General features: G+C 47.0%; 1 protein-coding gene across 1 annotated transcript; it reads left to right on the top strand.

Annotated features, from left to right (window-relative positions):
• Positions 1 to 6,155: 6,155 nt before the first annotated feature.
• LOC309440979 (cytoskeleton-associated protein 5-like) lies at positions 6,156 to 10,090 on the top strand (the record flags this gene model as incomplete). Its single annotated transcript, XM_082055290.1, is given in 3 exon segments — positions 6,156 to 9,903; positions 9,906 to 9,940; positions 9,944 to 10,090. Coding segments are annotated over 3 exon segments (3,930 nt in total).
• Positions 10,091 to 27,283: the final 17,193 nt, after the last annotated feature.

The following is a 27,283-nucleotide window of genomic DNA, read 5'->3' as shown; positions in this document are numbered from 1 at the left end:
CTTTTGAAACCCACCTCTTCTCCCCATCCATCCCTGCCTTCTTCCTAGCCCCAGCCCTGAGCAGAACCTTCACCATAAAAGGCGAAGACTGTAAATACACAATCCACGGTTATGGTGAAATTAAACAAGGAAAAATTGAGTTTGATTTCCAGTTGTTTTAATAAAACTTTCTGTTCCAATTGTACATGATTCGCTTGAGTTGTGATTTATGACTAGTCCTTTAATGACATGCACTCTGCAGCTCTTTCAGATGTACTATTTTTAATTCTTTGTTGCAATAAAGTTTATGTTTCAAACGGTGATGTGGAGACTTGGTGGTCAATGAGAAAACCTAAGTCACCTCTTAGCCTGCTTGTCTTCAAAATGCTGCCCATCTTCGGGTAGCAGCAGCAAACGGCATCCACACGTATGCACACACACACACACATTATCTCTTAAAGCGATTTCTTTTTGTTGTTTGTTTGCTGTGGTCTTTCTAAGGGACCCAAAGACACAGTGGTATTTTGGACATCAAATCACTGTAATTGTGACTGAGTCAAATCCACAGCACTGGCACTTCAATCAGTCCAGAGGATTTACACCCATTGCCAGAGGCATCACTATAAATCACGGCTGTATATTCCAGGCGATGGGGGTTAGGAAAGTAGTTCACAGTACAAATTTACTCTACACATACCTTGTTCTGTTCTCAGCCACAAAGACTAAAAGGTTTTCTTACCTGGTATATTTTACTCCTTACAACATCCCTGACAAACGCCGCTTCTGGGATTCCTTTGTAAAGTTTTCCTTTGTTCTGCTGCACAGGAGGAGGTTTTGCATCCCTGTAAAACTAAGATGTTAGTTCTATGCCACCAATTCTTCTCCATCTAGATGAACTGGTTACTGTAGCTTTTCTACCCACTGCATCATCATTAAAGGCAATATTAAAAGGTTCGATATGGCAGGAGAGAGCACCAGGAAAAAGACATGCTTCTCTCAATGGAAGATAAATTCTTTGTGCTTTTGCAGAGCCTCTTCACTTTCTGGCTGTGCTGGTTTGTGATGTGTAACCGTGGGTGAGTTGGAGCCACGGAATATGCACCCTGCATGGGGGACAGGTATCACTTCCCCGAGAAAGTCACCATTCAGGATTAAAGGTAACAAACATTTTGTAACCATCATATGTGAAGGAAAGGTGGAAAATGGGAGATCTTAGAGATGTTTATGGCTGAAGGGCTGAGCGTGACCCCCGTGGAGGTGGATTCACCATCTGAGGGCATGTTAAATCGCTTCTGATCTGTGCTCAGCATAGCTCTCTGTGGGGGTTGTTGCTTTTATTCTTGGTCTGCGCCTCCTCTCCCTGTAGGCAGGAATCTCCTTAGATTTGAGTTGGGGACAGGTGAATCCTTTGTCCTTGGGAACTATAGCAGTGAAACATGAAATCCCAGCCGTGCCACGCTCACTCACCACAGGGCTGGGCTGCTCCACAGCTGACCGGCAAGAGACCAAGGCAGTGGGGGACATGTGGGGTGAGGAGCTGCTGGCATCGCCCCCCCCCCCCTGAGCCCAGAGGCAGGGCTGGATGCTGCTCCCCCTTCCTGGAGCAGGGCAGCCACGGCTGCTGCCGGTGCTGCAGGCAGGTTAAGGGCTGCCTGCTCCCTGCCTGGCTGCTGGGAACCTGAATCCTGCACCCACCGGAGAAGACTTGCCATGATGTGATTTTGAGTCTCACCAGCTCCTGGGAGCCTCCTCTCCTCCTCCCTCATATGAGGAGTAAGTTTTGCAGTACGGTGGGGTTGAGGGCTCTGTCCTCTTTACTGGAGCTGAGTGCGTTGCAGACTGAGCAGGGAATGGTGATCCCTCCAGCGTTTCAGGGGGCAGGGGCAGAGCACGGGCAGGGAACCCTTTTTCACCCCCTGGATTTCTGTGGCTGGTGCAGCTGTGGAGGGTGCAGGATTAACTCACCCTTGGGAGAGGGGCAGGGCTGGCATCATTGGGGGCAAAGCCTCCAAAAAGACATTTGAGAAGCACAGGTAATGTAGATCATTTCTCAGCCCTAAAAGCAGACAGGGTGAGAAGATTATCCCATTTGAAAGAGTGGAGACAGACTCTCTAAGGAGAGAACAATAGTCCTAGCTCATGTCTGATACCATTTTTGCTGTGCATCATCAAGGGAGCAGATATTCGGGGATTCAGTAAAGCAGACACCTCCCCATCCCTGGCTGCTCACTCCTGTCTTGACAGGTTCCACTTGGCTTTCAAAAAGCAGCTAATTCTTCAATGCTGAGACAGCCTCAAGACAGCGGTTACAGGAACAGAAAGGGGGTGGAGGTGCCAGGGGCTTGAATATTCTTATGCACCAAGTCCATATTTCATGGGATATAAATAGACCACTCCTTGCCTGAGGTTTTTCTTCATGGTCCCTATGCTCAGCAAGTGCTTCTGAAGGGAGTTTAATCCTGGCAATTGCTGGAGTGAAAGTCATTGCAAATAAGGATGTGGATGATCCTCAAGCACAGGCAGGAATTAAAGACAGTGATTCACATGTTACACCAGCCTGTTTCAGCAATACGGCTGGCGTCACGTCACAGCAGCTTCTGCGAAGCTAAATGAAGATACACTGGTGGAAGCACGTGCAAATGTCTTCAGTTCAGAGGCAGAAAGACAAACCCTCTCCTTCCATCAACTCAGGAGCTCCTGGAGTTTGGGGAAGCAGCTTCCAGGGTATTAAATATGGTATCACCATGTGTAATTGCAATGCGGCATCTCAAGTAGTCCCAGGTGCTGGGAGCCGTACAAACAGAATGCAAAAGACAGTCTTGCCCTGCTGAGCTAAAAATACTAGAAAAACAAAGGAAGATTTATTGTTTCTCTTTGATAGGTGGGAATAATGGGGTAAAGAGATTAAATGACTGTGTTTAATCCCTGGCCACACAGCCACAAAACAGGGTCCCAGGCTGGGAAGACTCTTGCTGAGCAAGGCTGAGTCTGGGATGAGCACATAGATATGGTCATCTCCCACGGGCCAGAGCTGCCAAAGTGGAGAGCAGGTTTTGTGAGAGGTTTTTCAAGTGATGTTCTCTGGAGTTCAATGGAGGAGCAGCCTCAGCACGGGCCAGAGGGAGGTGAGGGGCTGTGATGATCCATACATGGCTGATTCATCTCCCCTCTTGCACTCAGTGTCACGGGCAGACCCAGAGCAATCCCCATTCCAGCAAGTATCTTCAACCCGGTGATTCATCTGAGTGAGGCAGTGCAGGGAAATGTCCATGAGGAACCAAATAAAAGGGCTTGAAATCGCTGTCTGAAGAGTTACTTTTAAAGAAAATGAGAAAAGCTTATATGAGGCCTGAAAACACACATCCCTCGATGGGAAGTCAGTGAGGAGCTGCTCAGCCATCCCCAGCAGCAAACTCTCTGACTAATGATGCCAGGGGGTCATTCAGTCTAGCAAGCAGGTCAGGATCTTTTTAATGTGCATCCCAAATTGGTAAGAAAGGCAAGTCTTCCTTGGCCTGAAAGGCTTAATGGTGACAGATAGCTTGAAGCAATCCTAGCTGTGGTGCAGAGCAAACACTTGTGGGATCCAGATTTCACAACCTGTGTCCACTCTGGCACCAGATCACTCCTTTTGGCTCTGCAGAAAAGACCAAGAATGTGGACTGATGAGCACAGCTACCCTCCACTCAGAACAGCCTGTAAGATGCTCTGGGCTGCTTTTGCATTTGTGCTCTGCCTCTGTGGCTCCTAGCAAGCATTACACCATCACTCTGATCTGCAGCCACCAGGAGCATCTCAGATTCCCAGACCTCTGCTCTCACCACAGGAATCTTCTTCCCTTTCATCCTGCCCAACTCCAGCACCTTTGGGGAGCACCAGAACAACACCCAGCCCCTGTATGGGTCAGCACCGGCTTTTGAAAAGAAGCACTTACTGTTGCGAGTCCTAATTCTCTGAATGCGAGGCAGCAGGGTGTTTATAGACCAGGTTGAGAAAAGCAATACCTGAGCAATAAAAGTTATTATGATAAAGGAACAAACTGTACTACCTGCTTTCTGAACACCTTCTGACTCTTTGACAGCTTCTCACCAGAACAGTGCAATAAAACTCACACTCTGTATGTTCTTTTCCTTTGCTTTATTAGGGAATTATTTGTTACTTTTTGTCAGTACCTAATTGCACTTCTGAGCATAGCCATTTGGCCAGATACTGTGAATACCTCAGAAGACTTTTTGAATCCCAGCCTTGGGAGATTTACCCCATAAACAACTTGTAGAACACAAACAAAAAATAACAAGGTCACATAAGAACTACCAAGTTCAGATTTTTTTATGTATAGTACAAATGCCAGTTTATCCCATGAACTAATATTTCTAACATCATCTGAAAAAGAAACCCACCTGGTCATTCAATTAGCAAAATGAATTTAATGAAGGTCCTCAATGTTTCAAATCAAGAGATTCCCTGAGAAAGCATAAAATGATGCACTCAAATCCAGGCTTTGTTCATCACCTGGGCTGGCTGCTGGACCAGAGAGAGAGTGACCTGGTCCTGCACACAATACCAGAGCATCCCTCACAATGCTCTCCGCTACCTTCCTCTCCCACACAGCTGGCTCTTGCAACCACAGCCCGCCAAGCTCTGTGATGGGAGGGAGGAAGCTCTCCTTGACTCCAGCCCTGACAAAGCACCCCCAGGAGGTGAGCCTAGAGATGTTTCCAGGCCCTATCTTGCTTGTCCCTCAACCCTTGTAAGGAAAGTCCCCCAGGCATGGAGCAGAAGCTGGTGAACCCCTCACAGACGGGCACTGCTGTGTCCCGAGGTAGAGCATTTGCTCCCTTACATAGCTCTGTGTTCTGCCTTCAAGGGAAATCTCTCTTTCTACTCAGGACTGAGATTTAAGGAAGAAAAAAGATCTTCCTGGTGACTGGCTGCCACATCTTCAAGGGTCCTTTGTAAAACTTTGGTGCTGCCTCTTTTCTTCCCTATATTACTTCTCATATTTGTTTGTGATTCTTCCCAGACGCTGCTCTGCTCCCCATACCAGCCCCTTCCCCAAAAGGTGCAATGTGGGGGGACATCGCTGAGCAGAAGCCGAGGAATGAGGTGCACTGCAGCCAGCAGAGAGAGCCAAAGAGCACAGATTGTCCTATTTATGGTCTACATCTGTAAGACCAGATGCTTAGGATGAGTGTCTTCTGTGCCAGGGGCTGTCCGAGCTCACTAGAGGGAGATGGGCTGGAGACAAGGGTCCTGCAAAGGAGCTTTCCATGGAGTGGCACTTGCAGAGGCCAGAGCCACGTGAGGATGCAGGCAATGCTGCTGCAATGACAAAGACTTTTCCCCGAAACTATGTACCTGCTTTTCATTTTTAAAGGGCATTTCTCATGTCAGTGTTGCCAATTTTTAATGGATTAGAAGATAAATAACGTGAAAGTAAGTGAACTGTTCTATCTAGGGTTAAATGCAGTGGGGTTTGTTCTAATGGCAACCTGTAAGAAATCGCTTCCATGCAAATCTTCTTCCCTTAGAATTTTTTTGCTGTTGTTTTTCAGCATCCAAAACAATTCCTTATTCACTCAGGCATTTTGAAACTTCACAGCTTAAGCAGCATCGGCAAAGGCAGAGGGAGGAAAGGCTAGATCCAGTTGAAGGCTCAGGGGACCAGATGGCCCATGGTGGTGGCACTTTGGCACAATGTGTGGCAGTCACTGTTTCCCAGACCTCATCTTCCATAGCTTGAATAAACAGCCCCCGGAGGCAACAGGAGCTGGAGGTGATATTACCTGTCCTGATGTCTTCTCCTCCCAATTGCAAGAAGTGGTCCTGGACCTGGGGGTCTCAGACCCTGCTGTGGGAAGAACGGTAGCTTCTTGTGGCAATAAGACACCACCACACCAGTGTGGATCCCCACGGGCTGTTCTCCCAGCACAGTTGGAGTCACACCAACCTCACAATGGCTGGTGCTCTCCCGGGCTGTTCCATGGGTTCCATGCACTCTGCCAAGGGGGACTCGAAGCTGCTGCCCTAACATCTCCATTCCCCTCGACACAACCTAGTAGCAGGAACACCCAGTAATACTCTCTCGCTCCTGGTCTGAGGTCCTTGGAAGGAAACCCCATCATCCTTGGAAGGACAGAGGCCAACAGCAAACAGGAAAATTGGTCTCAAGTAACATGTTTGAACCAGAGCTCTCAGCAGAAGAGTGTGGGAAAAAGGCAGTGGCTGTTCTCCCTGAAACCTGCATACAGAATTTGGAAAGCAATGATTGGAAAGAGAGGCTTTCCAGTATGGATACCCTTCAGAAAACTGTTGGGGAGATGAAGAGAAGTGAAATACCATGCCAAGCCCTGGTGAGACTGCTGTCACAAAGATGCAAGGAAACAAAGCTCCAGGTGATGCAGAAGAAACTTCACACCATCACCTTGCTAGCCCAGAAAGGGAACTTCTCCAGAACATCTGCCCAAATTGTCCTGGAAAGTGTGGTAGAAATGGTGGGAGATGTGTTATGCAGCAACAGCGCTCAAGGAGCCCTGACAGCTATAGCGGAGGCATGTTCATTGCCTTGGACCGCAAAGACAGCCATGTTGTTGGCCTTCTCACAGAATAACTGCAGGATCCATTCCAAGATCTTGGACTGGCTGTCAAATGCGATTTTGGAGTTTGGCTTTGCAGGGATGGAGGCCAAGGCACTGGTCAATACCCTGAAGATTGCTCTTGCTTCTGTTCACTCAGGTGTGCAGAGATCAGCCATCACTTTGCTGGGGGTTATTTACCTGTACATGGGAGACTCACTGAGAGCATTGATTGAGAGTGAAGAGCTGCCGCTTCTTCCCCAGATAGATGCTGAGCTGGAGAAGTTGCATGGACAGGTCCCACCAATTCCCAGTCGTGCCAACCCCAAGCCACACCTAAATGACAGGGCCCAGGAGGACCCAGGGGATCACAGAAGGACTGAAGCCATAGACATTGGTGACAGGATCACACCAGAGCTGGTGTCAAAGCTGCAAGAGAAGAACTGGATGATCCAGAGGGAGGGCCTGGAAGAGGTTGCAGGCATCCTTCAGGATGCCAGATTGATCCAGCCAAACATAGGAGAGCTCCCAAGAGCCCTGAGGGCTTGTCTCTGCAACCCAAACCCCACTCTGGTACAGATGGCTCTGAGGGTCCTCCAGCAGCTGTCCACAGCCATGGGTTCAAACATCAAACAGCATATGAAGGACTTGGGCTTTCCCCTCATTGCTCTGTTTAGGGAAAGCAAAAGCAGCACGAGAGCTGCTGCCCTGGCTGCCGTGAATGCCTGGGCTGCACAGATCAACATATTGGAGTGGCTGGAAGGGCAGGACATTTCAGAAGGTCGAGGTGAAGGAGTGCCTTCACAGAAGCAAGTGCTGGTGCAGTGGCTGGCTGAACAGCTGCCAACCCTCAGGTCGGCTCCCTTGGACCTTCTTCGGTGTGTGCCTCACCTCTACTCTTCCCTGCAAGACAGCAACAGGGACGTGCAGACAGCCTCGCAGGCAGCCCTGCCTTTCTTCATAATGCACCTTGGCTTTGAGAAGATGATTGAGGCCACCAGTCAGCTGAAGGCAGCTGCAAAGGACCACGTACTTGCGATACTAGAGAATGCCAATGACAGTCCAGCAGCCCAGTCCACTGCTTCTGCTAGGTCACTTTCCAGACATCCTAGAGTCACCACCACAACTGCTTTCCCCTCAGTTCTAACCACGCCACCTGTAGCAACAGCCTTGTCTTCACAAGCATCAGCTAAAGGGCCAGCACGCAAAACCAGAGGAGAGGGTAAGGAGGGTCCCAAGGCACCCAAGTCAAGAGAAACAATACTGATGGACACAGGTGCAGTCAAGGGAAAAGCACGAATGAATTTGACTCCGAAGGATGGGGTCAGCAAACTGGGACCTATCTTCATAATTGTTCCCAAGGGGAAAGAGCAGAGAATGAGGGATGAGAAAGGCAGCAAGGTGCTGCAGTGGAACTTCACTGCTCCCAGTGACAGGTATGTCAAGCAGCTGAAAGATCAGATGAGCAGCTGTGTGTCCAGCAGTTTCCAGGCAGAAATGTTCCACTCCAGCTTCACACACCACATCAAAGCCTTGGCCATCATGGCCAAGCACTTAGAGACAGAAAAGGAAGGAGTTATCAGCTGCCTGGACCTGATCCTGAAGTGGCTCACCCTACGTTTCTTTGACACCAACACATGGGTGCTTATCAAGAGCCTAGATTACCTCAATCTGCTGCTAACCTTGCTGATCCAAGAAAAGTACCAGCTGATGGACAATGAGGCGTTTTCCTTACTCCCATACCTGGTCCTGAAGACGGGGGAGCCAAGGCAAACTGTTCTTAAATTGGTGCATGCCACTCTGAAAAGGATTTGCCTGGTGTACCCAGCTAGGAAGGTGTTTGGCTTCCTCATTGAAGGTATTAAGTCCAATAACACTAAGCAGCAGGAAGGCTGCCTGGTGGAGATGGGTTATCTCCTTGAAACGTATGGCCTGGGTGTATGTGGGCCAAGCCCTAGCAAAGCCTTGAAGAGGATAGCTGCCTTCCTTAGAGACCAAGACAGTGCTGTTCATCATGCTGCTCTAAACATTATGGTCACAGTTTGCAAAACTCATGGGGAAGCCCTGTTCAAAATTATTGGGCATCTTCCTGAAGAACATATGAGGATGCTGGGACAAATTGCTAAACAGCAACCTGGTAGATCAATAATTTCTTCAGCAAAACATTACAGTGAGAAACCTCAGCATGGTTCAAATGCAAGATCTGAAGTCACCTGTCAGCACGCAGGAGATGCACCCTCTAAGCTAGATTCCACCTGCTCTGAAGGAGGGAATTTCAGTTCAGTGAATGTGGCTCCTCAAACATTGCCTCCACCTGTAGGTGAGCAAGTGAGCAGGCTGGTCTCCAGAAAATACAGTCTCTTTAGACTGAAGGATATAATTCAGTTGGAAACAATCCCTGAATTCCAGACTCTGCCTATCTCCACAGACACTGATGACACATGTCATAACATCACCTCCACCATTAATTCCCTTATTTGTCGCATTAGCAGTGGCGATACTGACACCAGCATCCAGGCAATGAAAGAAACTGAGGAGATCCTGAGACAGAAGAGCAAAGTAGGAGCCATGTCTGGGCACATTAATGAGTTCCTTGTAGCCAGCTTTCGATCACTCAAGTTTATCAACCGGCAAAAGGAAGCAGATAAGAAATGGCAGAAGGAACAACTCATTCTGCGATGTAAATGTGTTATCCAGGTCTGTAACTGTGTCTTCCAGGAGATAAAACTGGCTCAGGAGGTCTCAGTGGAAGTGCTTAAGGATATAATGGACAATCTCTTTACCTTAATGCTAGACTTCCTGGACGGAGACCTAGAGGAAGACCAGAAGCTCATACAGTCCATTAATGTCCTCACAAAGAGGGTGTTGGAAAAATCTGACCAGACAAGGATTTTTCGTGCCTTGCTGAAACTGCTCCAAGACAGCCTGATGGGTGAGGGCAGCCCAGAGAAGTTTTCTGACCTGCTGGCTAAGTGCCTGTGGAGGGCCACATGGCTTCTCCCAGCCACCATCAGAACCATCAACCTGGATGAAATCCTGCTGGATGCCCACATGCTCATAAAGGGTCTCTCCAAGGAAAAACTGAAGCAGAGCACAAACAAACACACACTTTGGCCACTGAAAACTCTGCTGCACAACCTGTGCAAGCTGAAAGGAGCAAGTATCCTGAACCATCTCACCCTGATTGAGGATGCAGCTGGCTCCGAGGTGGAAGCTTACCTCCGAAAAACAGTCAGTCCTACTGCCAAGTATGGAGCAAAGGAAACAGCTGTAGGAGCAGGGGAGGAGGATCCCTGGGCGGTTTGCAGGGTTGCAAAGGACAAAGCAGGTGATGTTTTAAAGAGCATCTTCTAGAAAATGTGTGGGAGGGTCTAGAGGAGTTAAATTAATATAAGAAAAAATGGCCCAGGCGAAAGTTGGAGTGTTTTCTAGAAAACCTCTGCCCCTTCTTGCAGAGCGATGTGAAGCAAAGCCTGGCCATCACCTGCACAGAACAGGACACCAGAGAACATCTTCCTCCTCTCTTGGGGATGTAACCTGAGGGGGAAGCATCTCCCTTTAGATCAACAGGGATCCCTGGAGGGACTATAAAGGGGAAGGCTGTTACACCATCCCACCACCTGGAAAACCTGCCACTCACCTGCAGCAGCAACAGTGCCTTGAGGGCGAGACAGCTTGTGGTAGGTTCTCTGCAAGTCAGCTCCCCTCGACGGGCACTAATGTCATGCTTCTCCCTCCTTTCCAGGGCGGTACAACAGTGATGTCCTTGGGGGCATGCAGAACCACCACCAAACATAGCATCGGGACCTCACAACTAGCCAGCCCTCCACCACACATGCATCAAGGGGCAGATGGGTGAACCACAAACCAATAAAGAAAGAACTCCAACATGAATATTGGGTGAGTTACCTGTGTTCTGGGAGTCCAGGGGTGCACCCCCCCAGGAAACTGGTCCCAGTTTCTGGTTGATGTCTCTGTTGCTGTTGTTCAGAAGAGCGAAGAGTGGGGTTGGTAGTGCTGGGGCACAGGTACTCAGCTGGGGAGAATTAAAAGAGGGCACATACCTGTGGAGATCTCAGTCCAGTTCAGGCTGGGCTCCTCGGGTGAGCATGTGGAGGCTGATCCCTTCCCCAAGGGGTGTGGGTAAATAGAAAGAAGAGTGAACTGCTGCTCTTTCTGAAGCCAAAGAGGAGATAGGTCTTAAAACAAGGAGAGATGCAACCCAGACAAAGTGAAGAGGGTCTCCCAGGTTTCCTGAGTGCTGCAGGGAACAGCTATCGGGTTTGCATGTTTCCAGAGCTCAAAGTCTTCATGTTTCCATGTCACAGCACAACTTTTTAGCTTTTAAAAAAATAAGGTGAGTGAGACCAAGGCCTTGGGGCAAAACCAAACTCGGAACACACAAATCTGGTTAGAGCACAGGGCAGTGAGCCATTCAGGGTGCTGATCCTGCCCAGAGAACCTCCACAGGGGTCCTTCCAACTTGGGATTTTCTAGCAGTCAAAACATTCACAGTCAATGAAGTTTCAGACCAACAGTGCACAACAGTGCACCAGCTGCACAATGAACCCACCAAAGGCACAGGTTGCAATAGGAAATTCATCCGGTAAAGTGATTCATATAAGTTTGTTTTCTCTCAGGTAAAATCAATAAGACACAGGCTTTCTAACCTGCTTCCATTTGTCAAACTGAAAGAGTTTGAGAGAGCAGAGCTGCTATGGGACAACTGCAGACTGCCAGTGCCTGATCCCAGCCCATCCCTTCCAGGGTGCCCAAAGAGCACTCTGCTATTCTCACGTGAAACCACCTTGATTCATGTTTAACACCCTCTTACCTGTAAGTTCCCAAAGGCAGGACTCCTCTAGCTTTGTGTCATATGTAACTGTAAGCACTTCAAGGATGCTCTCTAAATTACAAGGCCTATTTACTAATAGACAATTCAGCCAACTACAAAATGCTGTTAAGCATTTGTACTGAGACAGAGCAGCAAGCCAGCTGCCTGCTGAACATGGCAAATCTATATTTTTAATTAAAATAAAGAAAAAAGAATACACAGCCTGATGACTGGCCAATAAGAAAACTACACAAACTACACTCCAGAGATCTCAAAGTGTAATTACCCTTTCTGAATGGCCAAAATGACTTGTTTGGTGCAGACTATAATTCTCTCTAATGCCGCTACAAAGTCATGGCCACCCCCTCACCTATCTCATTCATCCAGTGCTGTACCTGCCCAGGGGCTGTGCCAGTATCTATGAAATCAGGCTCTGGTATGTCCATGTCTACTTTCTGCTTTATTTTCTGGATGGTTAGCTGAAGGATTCACAATAAGAATGTGACTGAAGCCTCTCCAGTTTTTATTCTTTAATTCCTTCCTGCTCTGTCCTTGGGATGCCCTCTCTTTTTGCGCTAACGGACATGAACTTCTTTAAGGCTGGAGTGGAGCTGTGTAGCTTACATGCAACGCAAAAATGTGTCCTTTATGTGGCTTTCCAAAAGTAAATTCATACCCATGTTGAGCTGTGAGATCAGGCGACTGGACATGCTGTTCCAGGTTTCCTTCAGTGCTGTGCTCCCTTTTTGCTGGTAATCAGTACCCCACAAGCAGCTGTTTTTATAGCTTTGTCTCCATTAGCTCCTGGAAACACTGTATGGATGCGTGAGCATCATTCCAGCACAGTTACCAGGGAGTGCTGTCTAGCTACTGCCCTGCCATTCAGGCCACACTGAAACTGGCCAAGGAATAGCGTTTTCCTTGCAAAAGCCTCTCTGGCAACATGCTGTCACCAAGCTGTCCTCCCAATCCCTGCGGCAGCTGCGGTGCTGCATCTGGCACACTGCTGGAGGAAAAGCCTTTAACCAGCAGACAGCACCGATGTGCTGAGGCCATATACTATGTTGTAGCCAGGGGACACAAGCAGACTCCTATAATGCTGAAGACTTGATTCATTCCTTAAGGGTTCCAGATACTGTATAAAACAGGGCAAAGTCAAGAGTTTGGGAGGCTGGCAGATACTGGCAGGCAGACTATTCATCACATTCTGATGTGTCAGCTGTCAGAAACCTGCTGTAGTGGGTGCAGCATGAAGTCAAAAAAGATAAGGTCCCTGATATTAGATGCAATAGGAGATAAGTGCATCATCAGAGATGCCCTGGAGTCCCACAGCAGCAAGCAGCCTCTTGAATATTGCCAGTGTGTTCTCACATGTGCCCCTCAGCACAGCACCTGAAAAGCAACCGGGAGTGCCCTGAATATCAGGATGATGATCTACAAGTTATTCTTCCTTGCACCTCCTTGTTGCAGGTGGAGAACAGCATGCAATGGGGTATCACGGTCCAGCATGGGTCTAACTGCTTATTCTGAGCTTTACCCAACAGTCACATTTGGGTGGTGCTATGAGAGATAGCAAGGTTTAGAAATACGCTTTGCACTCAGATCTGGACAGTGGAGGCCTGTGTCCTGAAAGAGCTATTTCCAACACAGGTAACCTAGCCTGCCAGAAAATTGTGCCTTCTGCCAGGGAAATTTTACATTTTTAGAGAGTCCCTCAGAAACAGGGGATTGAGTTCCTGCCTGTGTGAAACAATGGTTAAGGAATAGACCCTAGGACACAGGATGAAACCTCAGGGTCCTGGGCTGCTCCTGCCAGCACCACATGCTGAGGTTTGCTGGAGAGCAATTCAATTTTCCCCCATCACAGACAGACAGTCCTCCAGGCTGTTCATCCTCCCCCACAGCTCTGGGGAAGAGCAAAGAGCAAAAGAGCACCTGGGTTGCGAGGTGAAGAAGGAAAGATGCAAAGAGCTCATAAGGGAGAGCTGACCTCATACCTTTTGCTCTTTCCTGGTTTCTCTCTCTTCCATTTGCTGGAATCATGACCAAACTGCGTGCTCAGGAGATAGCAGGGTCAGGGAGATCAATGAATTATAAATAAATACAGTAAAAACAAATCAATCAGAGGGATAAAAACATTCAACAGAGCCACACTAATTAAAAATATAATAATCCAGATAGCGGACATTTATTTAAAATTCTGCAATTACAGCTTTTAATCATCTAGGTTTAAATTAACAGCAGCAGTGAAGTGGCTGTGCAAATGCTTTTTCTGTAATGAACTGATATTAGAAAGCCAGCTCGGTGATCTCTCCCTCCCTCTCTCAGGCTAATTCTCCCTCCTCTTGTTGTAAAATAACCTTTCGGTGTCATTTTCTTGTAGAGTCTTGAAGCTGAAGACACAATATTGGAGCTAAATTAAATCCCCTTCACATATTTCTCTTTTTTCAAGCTGTAAAAATTGCTGGTATCAGTCATTCAGTCTAGTGCTGACGCAACCACACTTGAGGAGAACATCTGGGGGCCCCAAGAGTCATTACAGGGAAAATAAAATCTTATGTTACAATCAGTCAGCAATTAAAAGGCAGGATGCAGGAGGGTCAGTCCTGCAAGCTGCTGAGCAGGCTTGGTGAGGAAATCAAATGGTAGACTCGTGATTGTCTGGGGTTCTTTTCATCTTCACTGGGTCAACTGAGAGGAGGCAAGACAATTTCTAAATCTGTTCCTGCCCAGCACAAATGGTCTTGGAAGTAGCTCATGTTAATTTGGGTCGGTGCCGATCCAGAGGTCTCAGGTTTAGTACCTGCTCACCATCAGCTAATCTTGCTTTGGCTTGGTCCCAGCCAGGCTCGACATTCAAACAGACGTGGCTGAAGGCAGCGCTCAGCTTGCCATGTGAAGCCCCCATGGTTAGAGTGGGCTCAACACAGGCACAGGAAAATCAGAGGTGTGAAATCTCTCCGCACCTGGCAAGGTTCTGATTTAGCAAAATGATGGGTCTTATCTGCCCTGGGCAATTGTCACGATTTTTCCCCCACATATGTATCTACAGCTGCCCTGTAAAAGCACCTTTCCTACAGAACAGCCCAGTGTCTACCAGCCAAGATGTTGACAGGCATGCAATGCAGTGATGGAAGTGAGCAGATTTACAGACACCTGGCAAGTAAAACTGTTGAAGACAAAGCCTTCCAAATGCTTCTGTCCCAAGCTGGGTTTGGACCAGCAGCCAATTCTCCATGGGCTGCAAAAGCTCTCCAGGTCTGCAGCCCTGCCAGCCAGCACACCCAGGTCTGCTCTGCCCCTGCCTTTGCTCTGCCCCCTTGTCATGCTCTGCACAGGGAGAGTCACGGAAGGGCAGAAACAGCCCCAAAAATTCCTGAGCTCAAGACTCAGTTTCCAGCAATGCCCAGCATGTCTGTCCCACAGCTCATGCAGGTGACACTGTGGTGGTGGTCCTGGTCAGAGCATTGGGATGCTCTATGCCTCAGCTGGATTTGCTTAAAGGTTGCAAGGAAAGGGACAAGAAGAAAAAAATACGGGGCAAAAATAATTTCAGAAGTGTGGAAAGATTTCTGTGTAGGAAATAAACAACACAGGGAGAACATGGATGTGACCGTGTGTGTATGCATGCCTACACATGGACTTCTGCATGTCTAAGTCATGGCTCCTTCCGGAGCTGCTCACCCACTCCTGGTGTTTGGCCACTGTCACCAAACACAGCTACCATAGTCTTCAGCACACAATTAAGGAGACCTTTGGAAAGAGAATTTCATCTCTCTAATTAGCACCAAACCCTACTCTTTTTCCTGTTTACCCAAAGTGTGTGCAAATATACAGCGAGAGAGCAAGTGAGAGTCACACAGTCCTCACTGCCACCATGGGCAAAGTAATTACCTGGCCTGCACATTAAGATTAATAAATATTAACTTTACTTGTGTTTTTACTGTCCACCTAAGATGGAAACAATGAGCTTTACTACTTAATCAAATTAGAGCTATAAAATTATTTCCCTTTTAGAAGGTCCATTTCTGTGTTGCTGGCAATTAATGTTGATGATTTGAGTCCCATCTTTAAAACATTTTGAAATACGGAAAATGGCAGAAGTGCCACAGCGCACTAATGGAGCCATAATACACATCAGGTAATAAAGCATGAAGAGCCTGTTTACTTTGAGTACTCTAATGATTTGAGAGCTTTAAAAAAAAAAAAAAAAGAACAAATGCAACATGTGAAAACTTTCATTTCATTTAAATATTTCTTTAAAGACAAACAAAAAAACAAAAACAAACCCAACACCCTTTATGAAGTGTTAGGGTTTTGAAACCCCCTGCAGCCAGGCCAGGTTCCAGGCAGACACAGAGGAGCAAATTTTTCTTCTTGTTTTTCTCTGGCTATTCTCTCTGTAGGGTGTGCAGGGCAGGGGGGATCAATTGCACCCTGGATTCTCATATAGCTGCTCCTGTACCATCTGCAAATGCCTCAAGGAATAAACGCGCCATCTCATAGGAGACACTCCCCTCACTGAGCTGCAGGGGACAGAGTCAATGTCACTCCACCATTTGGCTGTAGCCACAGAGAAGACAAAGTTACATGGAAAAAACTGAACGGCTGATACCAGAGAGAGGAAGCATGGCCAAATACTTGCAGTCCACCTCTATGTGGCTCAGTAATGCAAATGGGTTGGCTAGGACCAACCTCTTCCTTACTGCACCTACGCTGCTGTTCGTGTCCAAACACAGTTTCCCTGACCAGTTGCCCACAGCTTAGTGAGTTCTCCTCCCTGGCCTGGGACATCTTAGCCTGTCCCAGCCCAAATGATGCAGGTTGGCTTGCACCCTCTCACCCTGGTCTGATCAGGTAGCACCAAACAGCTGGTTAACATGGGATTAGCTCAAGACCTCTCAACTGCACAAAGAACAAGAAGGTGTAGCATCTGACCCCAGAGCTGGTGGCCTGGTTTTAGTAAAGCACGGCTGTTCTCCCTGTTGCAGAGCATGGATTGTTTCACCAGTCAAGTGTATTTGCAAGGCTACACAAGCCAAGATAAATTTGCCCCCAAAGTAATAATTTTTCAATTACCTTCATTATTCCTTGCTTCATACAAGAACAGCACAGCACCTCTTGAGGGAGCAGCTGAGTATTTTTCTCCAGGGTGCACATTTATTATTTTAAGAATCATTTAATTTTCCATCTGAACAAAAGGGGCGAATGTAGGTCCTGAATGGCTCCAGGGCCCCATTCAATACCTTGCCGCATTATCCATCATGGCAATTACACATGGTAATTAATCTCTGAGAAACTTCAATACGTGGATCTGAGAGCATTTGAGGTACCTGGCTCACAACTCTAGGAGCTCATGGGAAGAAGGCTGGGAAGTGTGCCATTATGCCCAAGAAACTCAGACAAAGTCTTTAGTACTGGAACTTTCAGCATACCAGCAACATGCAGCTTGGCTTTCCAATGCCTCTCCCAAACTCTTCTCCATCCCCGCAAGTCCCATTGCAGGGGCCAATGTGATTTACAGCATTTACACAGTGATGCTCTGCACAACACGTTCCCTATCGGGTCAGGCTGAAGGTGTCACCAGTGTGAGAAATGTGACTAAATGCCACCACAACAAATAGACCAGTAGAAAAACAATTTACTCTCCAGGGTCTGCAGAGCAGGACCATCTCTCCATCAAAGTGACCTGCAGGGCTTGAACCAAAACCCACGGAGGGAGGAGGAGAAAGGTTTAATTACAGTTTCCATACCTAAAGGAAATACCAAGACAGCTCTGATCTTGTAGCTGAGGTCCTTCCCCGCCTCCAGCTGCTCTCTGTCACCCTTATTTGCCTTCCAGCATCCATTTCGAAAAGCCTGTCAGGTCTAGAGGTACTACCGTGGGATGTGAGTTTGTCTTTGGCACACATCTAGCCAGGATTAACTCTCCAGGATATTTCCAGACGCTCCCCACGTGGCTGTGGACTGGTCTGTAAAGCAATTTGGGGATCAAGCTGGATGCTGCAGAAGTGCACATGGCTGCAGGGTGCTCTGGTTCAAGAGCTCTCCCCACTGACGGGGAGTGGGTGGACTCCTGTCAGCTCCTCAGAAGCACAAGAAACAGCCTCAGATGAAGTAACAGCACTGTCGCCAGGCTCAGAAAATAATGAGAACCTTAGCTTGCTTCGAAGTGTTTCAGTAACAGGTACTTGTCTCATGCTGAGAGGCCACTTCACATGACTGCATCCTTGCGCAAGCACAATTGCTGGTGCCCAAGGACAGGCACCCTAGAGAGATTCCCCTCTGTGCTGCTAACACATTTGTCAGCACTGAGCAGCGATGACAGCAGACAGTAACCTGGCACACAAGAGACATTCTGACCCTGTGCTCACAACTCTAAGGAATATTTCACCTCCAACCCCCTGAGCCCGTCACACAGACTGGCTGTGGATCACCTCCAACCAGACACAAGAGCTGGCTGTTTCACTGGAAAGTTAAAGGTTAGCAGCACAGAGCAGTGTTTTTCACTGAATGACACTTGCCTCCTTATGGATATTTCTTATCCTGTCCCCAGCACACTCCAGGCAGGTCACTGGAATCAGCATCCTTGCAGACCCCAAGGAAGGGATGGCTTGAGTCCTTAGAAAAGAGAAAGGTGAAAGTCAGTCCCTGAGATTTTATTTCTCTGAGTCTCTAGAAGATTAAAGGCAGTAGAAAGTCTGCTTGCACGTTGGTCTTTGGTCAGGGGAAGCCAAGCAACAGAGAAGCAGGTGATTTTGATAAATTCTTAGGCAAGCCCCAAACAGAGAAGCAGAGCTCCCTTTACCTTAATTTGGTCCTCAGTGCTGCAGCTGTTTAAAGCAGTTTTCTGGCTACAAGGACATGTCCAGGAACCTGTGTCTGGTTCTCATGGTTTTTGCAAGGAGGAGCAGGCAGCAAGGTGAGTTGAAATGGCAGAACCGACGAGCAGGGCTGCATAATGCATTGGTGAGTTCTCCACAGAGCTCACAGGAGGTAATCTGTAAGTTTGGCTAATCAGAAAATCATCTCAGTCAGCTGTGGAGGTAAGGGGCTGCTCCTTAATTGTTACTGCTCAGAGATCCATTACTAACAGGGAAGCAGAGAAAATATATCTCAAGTGTTCCTATTCCCTGCTATTTCCCTCTATTTTTCTCTATTCAACTGATAAACAATTTATTTATTTACAATTCCCCAAATTATCACAAGCCTGGAAACACCGAGCTGTTGTCTCATTTAGCAAACAGTCCCCCAGGGTGCTAAAAAGCATACGGGCCACTCAGCTCAGCAGAGAAGCATGATAATGTTGAGACACTATCCCAGTATCCTCCTCCATCAAATTGCCCAAGGAATACATCTTTTCCACAGTCCACCCTAGAGGCACGTTGCTTTTGCTGATAGTGCATGCAGCTATGGGACCAGGAGCAATCCATGTCTCCTTGCTGCTGCTTGCTGCCCTGCATGACACTTTATTCGTGTAATGTGCATGTTTTCTGCCTAAGATGAGGTCTCACATCCTATGAAAGTGTCAAGTGCCATGCAACTGGTCACCATTGAGTCTCTTGTATGCCCAGTTCCTCCCGCTTTGATGCTCTGTGCACTGAAACATTTGGCTGGAGTATTTTAAGGCCAGCAGCCTGCTGTTCGACACAAACTAGGATGCCATATTCAGGTGAACATTTCCCAAACTCTGGTTAGGTTTGCAAAAGGGCTCACATCCTCCTCTAACCATCCTGGTGCACTCCTGCTGCACAAAATACACAGAGGGCTCAGTGAGGCGAAGTCTGTACCTGGGTTCCTTTGCCAGCAAGATCCCTTAGAGTGGCCAGAAAACCTCTTTGCTGCTCCACTTAAACCTTTGCAAGCAGCTAAATCAGCCTGTGTGCAAATACAAAATATGTAGTGTGTGGAGCTGTTTCATCTCTGCCTTCGTCTGCCTCTTGAAAAACAAAGCACTTAACTCTAATTGTGTAGACTGACTGTCAGCTAAGGATATGACAGCAGTGTGAGTTGCAGAACAAGGAGCTTAGCAGACTTTTTAAAGCAGCACGGAGTGGGCTTTTTCCTGGAAGACCAGAGCACATCAGCACTGCCAGACCCATGAGACAAGGAGAACTGCAATGTTTTGGTAGCACCATCAGACCAAGGAGCTGTGTAGAGATGCTGATCTCACTGGGTCTTGCGCAGACCAAGAAGCGATATAACAAACTTTCTTCCCGCGTAGTATTTAGAGGATGCTCTTTGTTTCCTCTTGCTGGTGATTGGGGAATAGCCCCTATCAAATATCTGACACCATACAGGGGATCCAGAAATAACAAGAGAATAACGTCGCTAATTAGCCTCATGGCGTAGTTTAACCAGCTCCCTCTGGAATACCTTCGTTGAACAGGGTTAGATTTCTTCCCTTCCCCCATTACTGATCCTCACATTTAATTACACTGAAAACCTGGCTGCGCCCAGCTCGGATGGAGTGTTTTACTGCTTATATGGTCTTTGCAGATAAGAGACACTGCTGCTGTTACACAAGTGGAGAAATGGTTTGTGGGGTTTTGTATCTCCTTTGGGAGGCTGCAGCTCCAGCCACCTCAAACAGTAAGACCAAGGCAGAGGTAGAAAGCAATAATTCTCACTCTTTGTATGGGACAAACAACACTGCCATTGTCTTGATCCTTTCACCTAATTGGAGAGGCTAAAACCAGTAAATTGTCAGGCGAATGGTCCATGTGGGAGAGAGGAGATAGCATCGGTTCCAACAGAGGCCAGACTGATCTCACAAGGATAGTGACCTTCCTGAAGAGCTTACTCAATGGGAGATGTCAGGCAGTGTTTGGAGAAAACAGGATGGACATCCCTTCCAGACAAGTCTATTCAAGGCAATGAAATTGCTACGGTCAACAGCCAAGGTGAAACTGGAGTATACAAATTCTTCCATCCCATGAGCTGATCAGAACATTTTCAAGAAACACACAACTGGGTCCCTGCAGAGAGGGAGTGATCATCCCATGGATAAGAGAAGACACTGGACTGGAAACCCAGTTTATTCCAATATTTTTTTGTATGAGCCACTAATAAGACATTTAAAATGGGACCAGCATTAGCGTTTGTTTCCCCAAAACACCATGACTATTTAGATTATAAATTCTTTAATATCAAGGCCTTGACATCATGTTCCCTTCCGTGCTGTCACCATTTGTCAATCCACTATTTCATACACTGTGTCCACCCACAGCCAGGGACTGTTCCTGCCCTGAGACGAGACTAGCAGAGGGCTCAGCAGCATCCTAGAGCTCTTTATGATACAGTTGGACTTGGTTTCCATGCTAAACTAGCAAGAATTACATTTGAATCACATAATCGTACAAAATTTTCATCTTATGAAAAGTCATTTTCTTCTGACAGGCTGAATCCCTCCCCTGCATCTCTTCTTACACTAACATGGAGCTTTTCAGACAAAGATTTCAAACTAATTGTGCACAGCAGCAGGTTAATATGATCAAAGGAGCTAATAGGCTTTCATGTATACTTACATGGTATAAGACTCACAAATTCAAAGGCTGGATCAAGAGATTTGCGATAAGTTGCATGAGGATTATTTGTCTGCCTGTTGTGCAGTGAAGAACTTGTCTCTGCTTTGTTGCAGAAGTCAATGGAGTATTTGCTCAGGCTGGGGAACTGAAGCTTTCTCAATAACACAATACAGCTTTCGCCTTCTTCTATAAACACAGGAAAACCTCAGTAGCTGGCATTAATCTAACCAAGTTCCTTGTACAAAAGGAACTGTGAGCCAGGCTTTGCAAAGCTGGGAAGATGCTCAGGGGCAGAGACTTTCTGCTGAGCAAGGGGCACCATGACAGACACAACAGGAGGAATGAGCAGAGGCTGACAAGGAAACTACATATCAGGGCAAGGTTTTTTTGGGGGGGAGATCAAGCAAACTTTGCCTAGCAAAAGCAAAGCCAACTTCATTGTTCGCTGTTTAAAATGAGTGAGCCCAAGGCAGAGGAAAACGTGCTGCTGGAGGGATGGTGCTTTAAGCAGGGTCCAGGCAAAGCTTAACAGGTCTACTCTATTTACCTTGTGGAAAAATGGAGTGATGTGAGCAGGGGACAATGAGAGAAGCCCATAATAGGTAAGTGAGGCTTTTTTGGTAGAAGAGATACATCCACATTTCCAATCCAAGTCAAGAAGGTGAGGGATGTGAACCCAGGTTTCCTGTGTTCCTCATGTCAGTCCATCAGTAGAAGAGCGAGGTGGAAACTCCATGGGTTTTTTTCATAAAAATTCCACAAATCCGTCTCTTTCTTTCCAGTTCTGAAGTAGAAAATCCCAAATCTTTAAACTTCCCCAGTATTATTACCTTGTAAAACTATTTTAATTGAAATACTTTGTTTTAGTGAATTCAAGCTTTATTTTGATTTGACCTTTAAAGTTATACGAGTTATGGATATATATATAGATATATATATATATATCTTATAAAGTGTGGGTTTATTTTTGAATCAGAAAAAAAAATGGAAATCAACCAGCGCCAGCATATGAATACAGGGTAATTTGAGCCTCTTTTTCCTAGACGATACTGTGCTGAAATTTATATGTTTTGAAAAAGAATTCCACTTGAATGAAAATAGCCTTTTTTCTTCCAAAACTGTGAAGTGTTTCTGGCCTTCTCTATTAGAGGTACAGCTGATTATCATCTCCCTTCTGCTGGTACAAATCGGTTGAATCCAGTGGAGCCCACAGCTGCAGCTGGGATGTGACAGGCTGAGACAGGGAGCTGTGTCACGCAGCCATCCTGGTGCAGCAAAAGGGGGACGATGGTGTTGAGGAGGGGGTAGAGTGTTGTAGTGTGGCTTTGTAATTTTCCTTTGTGTCCTGTGTCTCAGTTTTTGACCTGTTACTATGGGAGAGAAGAAGAAGAAAAAAGGACATGGGGAGAATAATACACTGAGTGTTGCTACTGCGACCTTCTGGATCTGCAAAGCTTTGCAAAGCTCTGCAGGATCTCCCCAGGAAATGTGCCGCTTAACAAAGCGCTTTGCATGGCCTTTTTATTTCACTAGCAGATTTTTCACTTGGCTCAAAAGAGAAAAGTGGCCTGAGAATTGTTATCTGCTTAGATAACAGAGAAGGGAAGAAAAGTGAGAAGCAGGGGAAAATCTGCCTTTCTGATACCCACACTGCATGGACCAAAGTGCTGCACAGTCCGTCCCCAAGCTTTCCTAACATCCTACACGGACAGATGACGTTAGGCAATGTACTCCTCTCCTTCCAACATAATTATCATTTCTGCACAGAAACACACAGCCTTTGGACACGAAAGCCCATTTCCTGGAAACCGGGAGCACGTCAAACGTGCAGATCCTGTCTGAGTAAAGAGAAAGAAGGGATATGTCCTGGGAGGTAGAGAAGACACCAAAGCTTGTGGGATGGGAGCCTTGGTGTCAAGCAGTGCCTAAAATATCTTCTTTGCATCATACTGGCTTTTAATTGTCACCAACCATGGAGGAACTGATTGAGCCCAGCAAGGGTCCAGCAAAATAGATAATTTCTCCCAGGCATCTAAAATTCATGAACACGGTGGTGGTCCCATCACACCATTGCTATGTGTTTGACAGCCCAGAGTCTCCCATGAAGGGTGAAAATATCAGGGGTAATCTTTTTTTCCTGTGAGTGGAATACATTTGGGTTGTTAACGCATGGCTCACACTTCAGGCAGATCCTCACCAAAGGGCCGAGAGCTCGTCTAAGACCGCGTGTTGTAAATTAACTCTTAATGTGATGAATGCATTAAAGGACTGCTAGGCCTGAAGGATGTGCTCAGAAACCCGAAGTTCTGATTAAGGTCTTGATTCATAAAAGCTTTACGCACCACTTACGCAGGTTTCTTTATTGGAAATGTTACTTGGAAAGAGCTCTTGAGTGGCTTCTTCCCAGAGAAATGGACATGCAGGCTCACACGTGTGCTTGCAAACATATATACTCCCAGAGGCAAGGAAATGGGGTGGACACATGCAGAGTCTCACCACACTCATTACACACTTCTGCCACACGTGTCTGGTGTGTCCTGAGCCACCCACACAGGAGTACAGAGGCTGGGCCCTGTGGAACAGGCAGTGGTCGTCCTCCATCCTCAGACCCATGCACTTCTGAGGCTGTAAACCTTGGTCCTGCTAAGGGGTTTTTCTGTGCATGGCTACTGCAGTCTGCAAACGGGCCAGGGACTCCCCAGCCATAGGGCTGCCCTTCTTGCAGGGACTTTGGGGCACAGCAGCCCCCTTGATGGTCAAGGGTCTGGGCAGCATCTCCAGCTCAGACAGGGAAACTGGAGTGAGACCAGCCAGGTGGTGCTGAGCCAGGATGAGGGCTGGAGGAGAAGACCCAGATAAATAATGAAAAACTTCAGCTTTTATTATTACTTTATAGATTTTTACTAGTTGAGTTTAGTTTAGTTAATTTTTTTTTAGTAACACTTTAGTGCCATTGTTAACTGAACAGTTGGACTCATTGATCCTGAGGGTCTTTCCCATCCAAAATGATTCTGTGATTCTATAAAACTCTTCCAAAAGGAAAGCTCTGGGAAATGACCCATGCTGGCTGAGGCAGGGTGGTGTGGATGGGATGAGCAAATGAAACCCTTTTCTTGTGCCTTACCTGTACACTCTTGGGGCTTCACCTTTGCAAAGAGGTTCATGGATTTTACTCTGCAGAAACTGGACTGGAGCATTCCAGGCTGCCTTTTATCTCAGGGAAAGAGAGGTGGGGGCCAGCTGCACTGAATGGGAGGGGATGGTACCTGGACCACAGGACACAAGCAGCGTGTGTCCCCAAGGTGCTTTGACCAGGGTTCTGTCCCTGCAACCAGAAGCAATGAAGCAGCCTGCCCGTTCTGCTACCTGGGCTCCTGCTCAGGGGAAAATGTGTCCCTTGAGGAAGCAAGTTGTTTAATTTCCGTGTTGGCTGCGTGAAAGGAGCTATAGGCCATTTTCTATATCTTGCAGATCTATGGAGAAGAGCAGTCAGAAAATTGTTGGAAGATAAAAAATAATTCATATTAAACATGTCATTCCATGGGGATCCGGATGAATCAGGTTTTAAGTGACGCCCCACGCTGATCATGACAAACATCCCACATGCAAGGCAGCCCCAGAAATTTTACAGCCTTTGCTTGAATAGCTTACATGGAGAAACAAGGAGAGTTTGCTGAGCGCTGAGCAGCAGGGTAGTGCTGTGCTCTGTACTGTTCCTACCTTGGGCCATAGGTTGAAGGACAGCTACAATAACGCTGGCTCTTGCATGAACAGCCACGCCGACCCCGCTGACTCTGTCAACCTCCACAATCTGCAGGCAGCATGTTTTGGAAATGCGCTACCTCCGTGCAGAAGCCTGCTGCTTTGTATCTGGTTTAAATTGGTACCCTGTTAGATTAACTGAGTGCCTTGGAATGTGGTGAACAAGTCTGCAGTACCTTACCTGAAATCTTCATGATTTCATCGCTCCCAAGCCTTCTCTTCTCCCTGCTGAAGAGTCCCAGCTTTTTTATTCTCTCCTCATAAGGCTGCTCTCTCATCCCCTGAATCATTCCGGTCTTCCCTGTAGCCCCTCTAACCCCCTTCATGCTACATCAGAGTGGAGACCGGGGCTGCCCACAGAGCTCAAGTGCATCCTCAAACCTACATCAGGGTTTGGGACTGAGAGTGCCCCTGCCCAGCTCTCCTGGCAGCTTCTTTAAACTCAGGGCATTATCATCAGTTCAGGCAATAGCAATAGGTCTGGTCTACTCCTTCAAGCCTCTGGAATTACCTTATATTTTATATCGCAAATTGCCCCAGTGCAGCACAAGTACAACCTGCTCCCATGTGCCAAAACAGAGGATGCTGCAGAATCAGTCCTCTGTGTTTCACCTGACATGCCTGGATGGGCACAAAGCCAGAAGCTCTTCTCATAAAAGTTTATTGATGACATTTGTCTTGGTTTTAATTATAACGTGCTTCTGTGAGTCTGCTATTAGCAGGACAGAATAGCAGCCTGTTCAATCCAAGCACTCTGCCTGATCCCAGAGATGTTTAATCAGGCATCAGCAACTGTACCTGAAATCATCCTATTAGCTATATGGCAATACCCCTCCTCTCATGATGCTGCAATAATGAGCCCCTGTTCAACAGGACAGGGCTTTATTTGAAGGGTGTAAGGAAAAAGACTGATTCCTCTAGGTTTAGTCTCAGCATTTGTTGTTTCCAGCATCTGCTTTGACCCTGCAGCCAATGCCTGTTCCAGAGCTCTGGCACGGGGACGGGGCAGTTGTAGGTGGCTCACATGTCACATCCATCGCAGTCATCTGCTCCTCAGTACCTCTAAATGAAAATAGAGAAAAGAGGATAAAATAAAGTCAGGGGATAGCAAATCAAACAAGAACTGTGATTGCTCATTTATGGCATGCACGGGTGTCTCATTTCAAAATGTTCTTGCAGAAGAGTTGCTCAGCAGACTAATTCAGGGAAACAACGTGCTGAGAGTGAAGCGCTGGCTGCACTAAGTAATTCCACGTGTCAGGAATGACACCACATGGCTCTGCTACACCTTAGCACCTTGTTATGTCTGGTCAAGGCAGCTCCCAAGTCTCTGAGCAGCCAAGGGAGCAGGAACGGGCCAGCAGAGAGTTTTGCCCAGGTAAGGAGTGATCCCCACGTCTTTGCACTGTGCAGCCAGGGCTCCAGGTACCCTGTCTTTGCTCTCCTCTGTGAGTACAGCTCACAGTCGAGCTGGAAAAATAAGAAGCCGAATAGTGGCAAAATCAAAAGGACAAATTAGTTTCCCAGCTGTCTTTGAAATTTAAAAGAAAAACCCAGTTCCAGTTCAGTCTGTGAAATTTTAAGTGAACCTCAGAATTTGGAAAAAGGAGGCTTGCGTTTGCTATCTGAATGCACAAGGTGAGCAGGGCAAGCTGGAGGACTTCTCCTGGGAGCTTGTTTAAAAAGCTACTTCTTTTTCTCCTTCTTCTTTCTTTTTTTTTTTTTTCTGGTGGCATAAAGCTGCAGTTTAATCACTGTTTGCTGAGGAAGAGCCACAGGAAGCTCTGCTCCCAGGAGCAACAACCAGAGACATTCAATTTTGAAGCTGCCAGTCAACAAAAGGGCATGAAGTTATTAGCTCTGAAGACTCCATTACCTGCCAGTTTGGATCCCAGATACCATCTTTCATAGGTTTTTCTGGGGATTCCCATTTTGAGTAGGGTCAGAAGCCAGATTATTGCTAGGTGGTTGCCAAAACATCTCCAGAGGTGCAGTGAATGCATCTTAATGTTTAGACTTAGTGTATTTTGTTAAAAAACACCACATTAATAAAATAACTATGCCCAAATCTGTTTCCATCCAGATATGCAAGTGCTCTTCATGCAAGTAGATGAAAGGAACAATGATGGGAAATTCCGTGGGCAAATGAGGCTGTTCTACTTCCCCTGTGGACTCCAGCCATTCCCAGGGCATCTTCCCATTCAGCTGGGGAATTCTCTCTCAGTTCTCTCCTGCAGGGGCAGGACAGGCAGTGCCTCATCGGAACGGCAGGAACAGTCTGTTTTGAGCACCAAGAAGAAAATAAATAAGGTTTTGCTGCTTAATCCCTGCTCCAGCCAGGACTATTTCAGATTTGGCAGTTTAAGCTGCAGGAGGATTTATCTATCAAAGAGCAACTTTGAACACCTTAAAGAAACGCAGGCAGAGGCCACTAAATTATGGTGTCAGGCAGAGGGGACTCAGCAGATACTGCAGTGAGGAGTGAGAGAGGGATCAGTCCCTGTCCATCTGTCTGTCTGCCTACAAAAGTAAGTCGATTAAATGAGGAAAGTGAGCAAAATCCTCTAGACTGGCAAAGGTTTAAATTGAGTAGATTCAGTACACAC

The sequence above is a fragment of the Streptopelia decaocto genome (assembly GCF_964273445.1).
Source record: "Streptopelia decaocto genome assembly, chromosome: 6".
In the NCBI taxonomy this organism is placed as follows: Eukaryota; Metazoa; Chordata; class Aves; order Columbiformes; family Columbidae; genus Streptopelia; species Streptopelia decaocto.
Note: the sequence above shows the minus strand (reverse complement) of the source record. Positions and strands in the feature narration are given on the sequence as shown.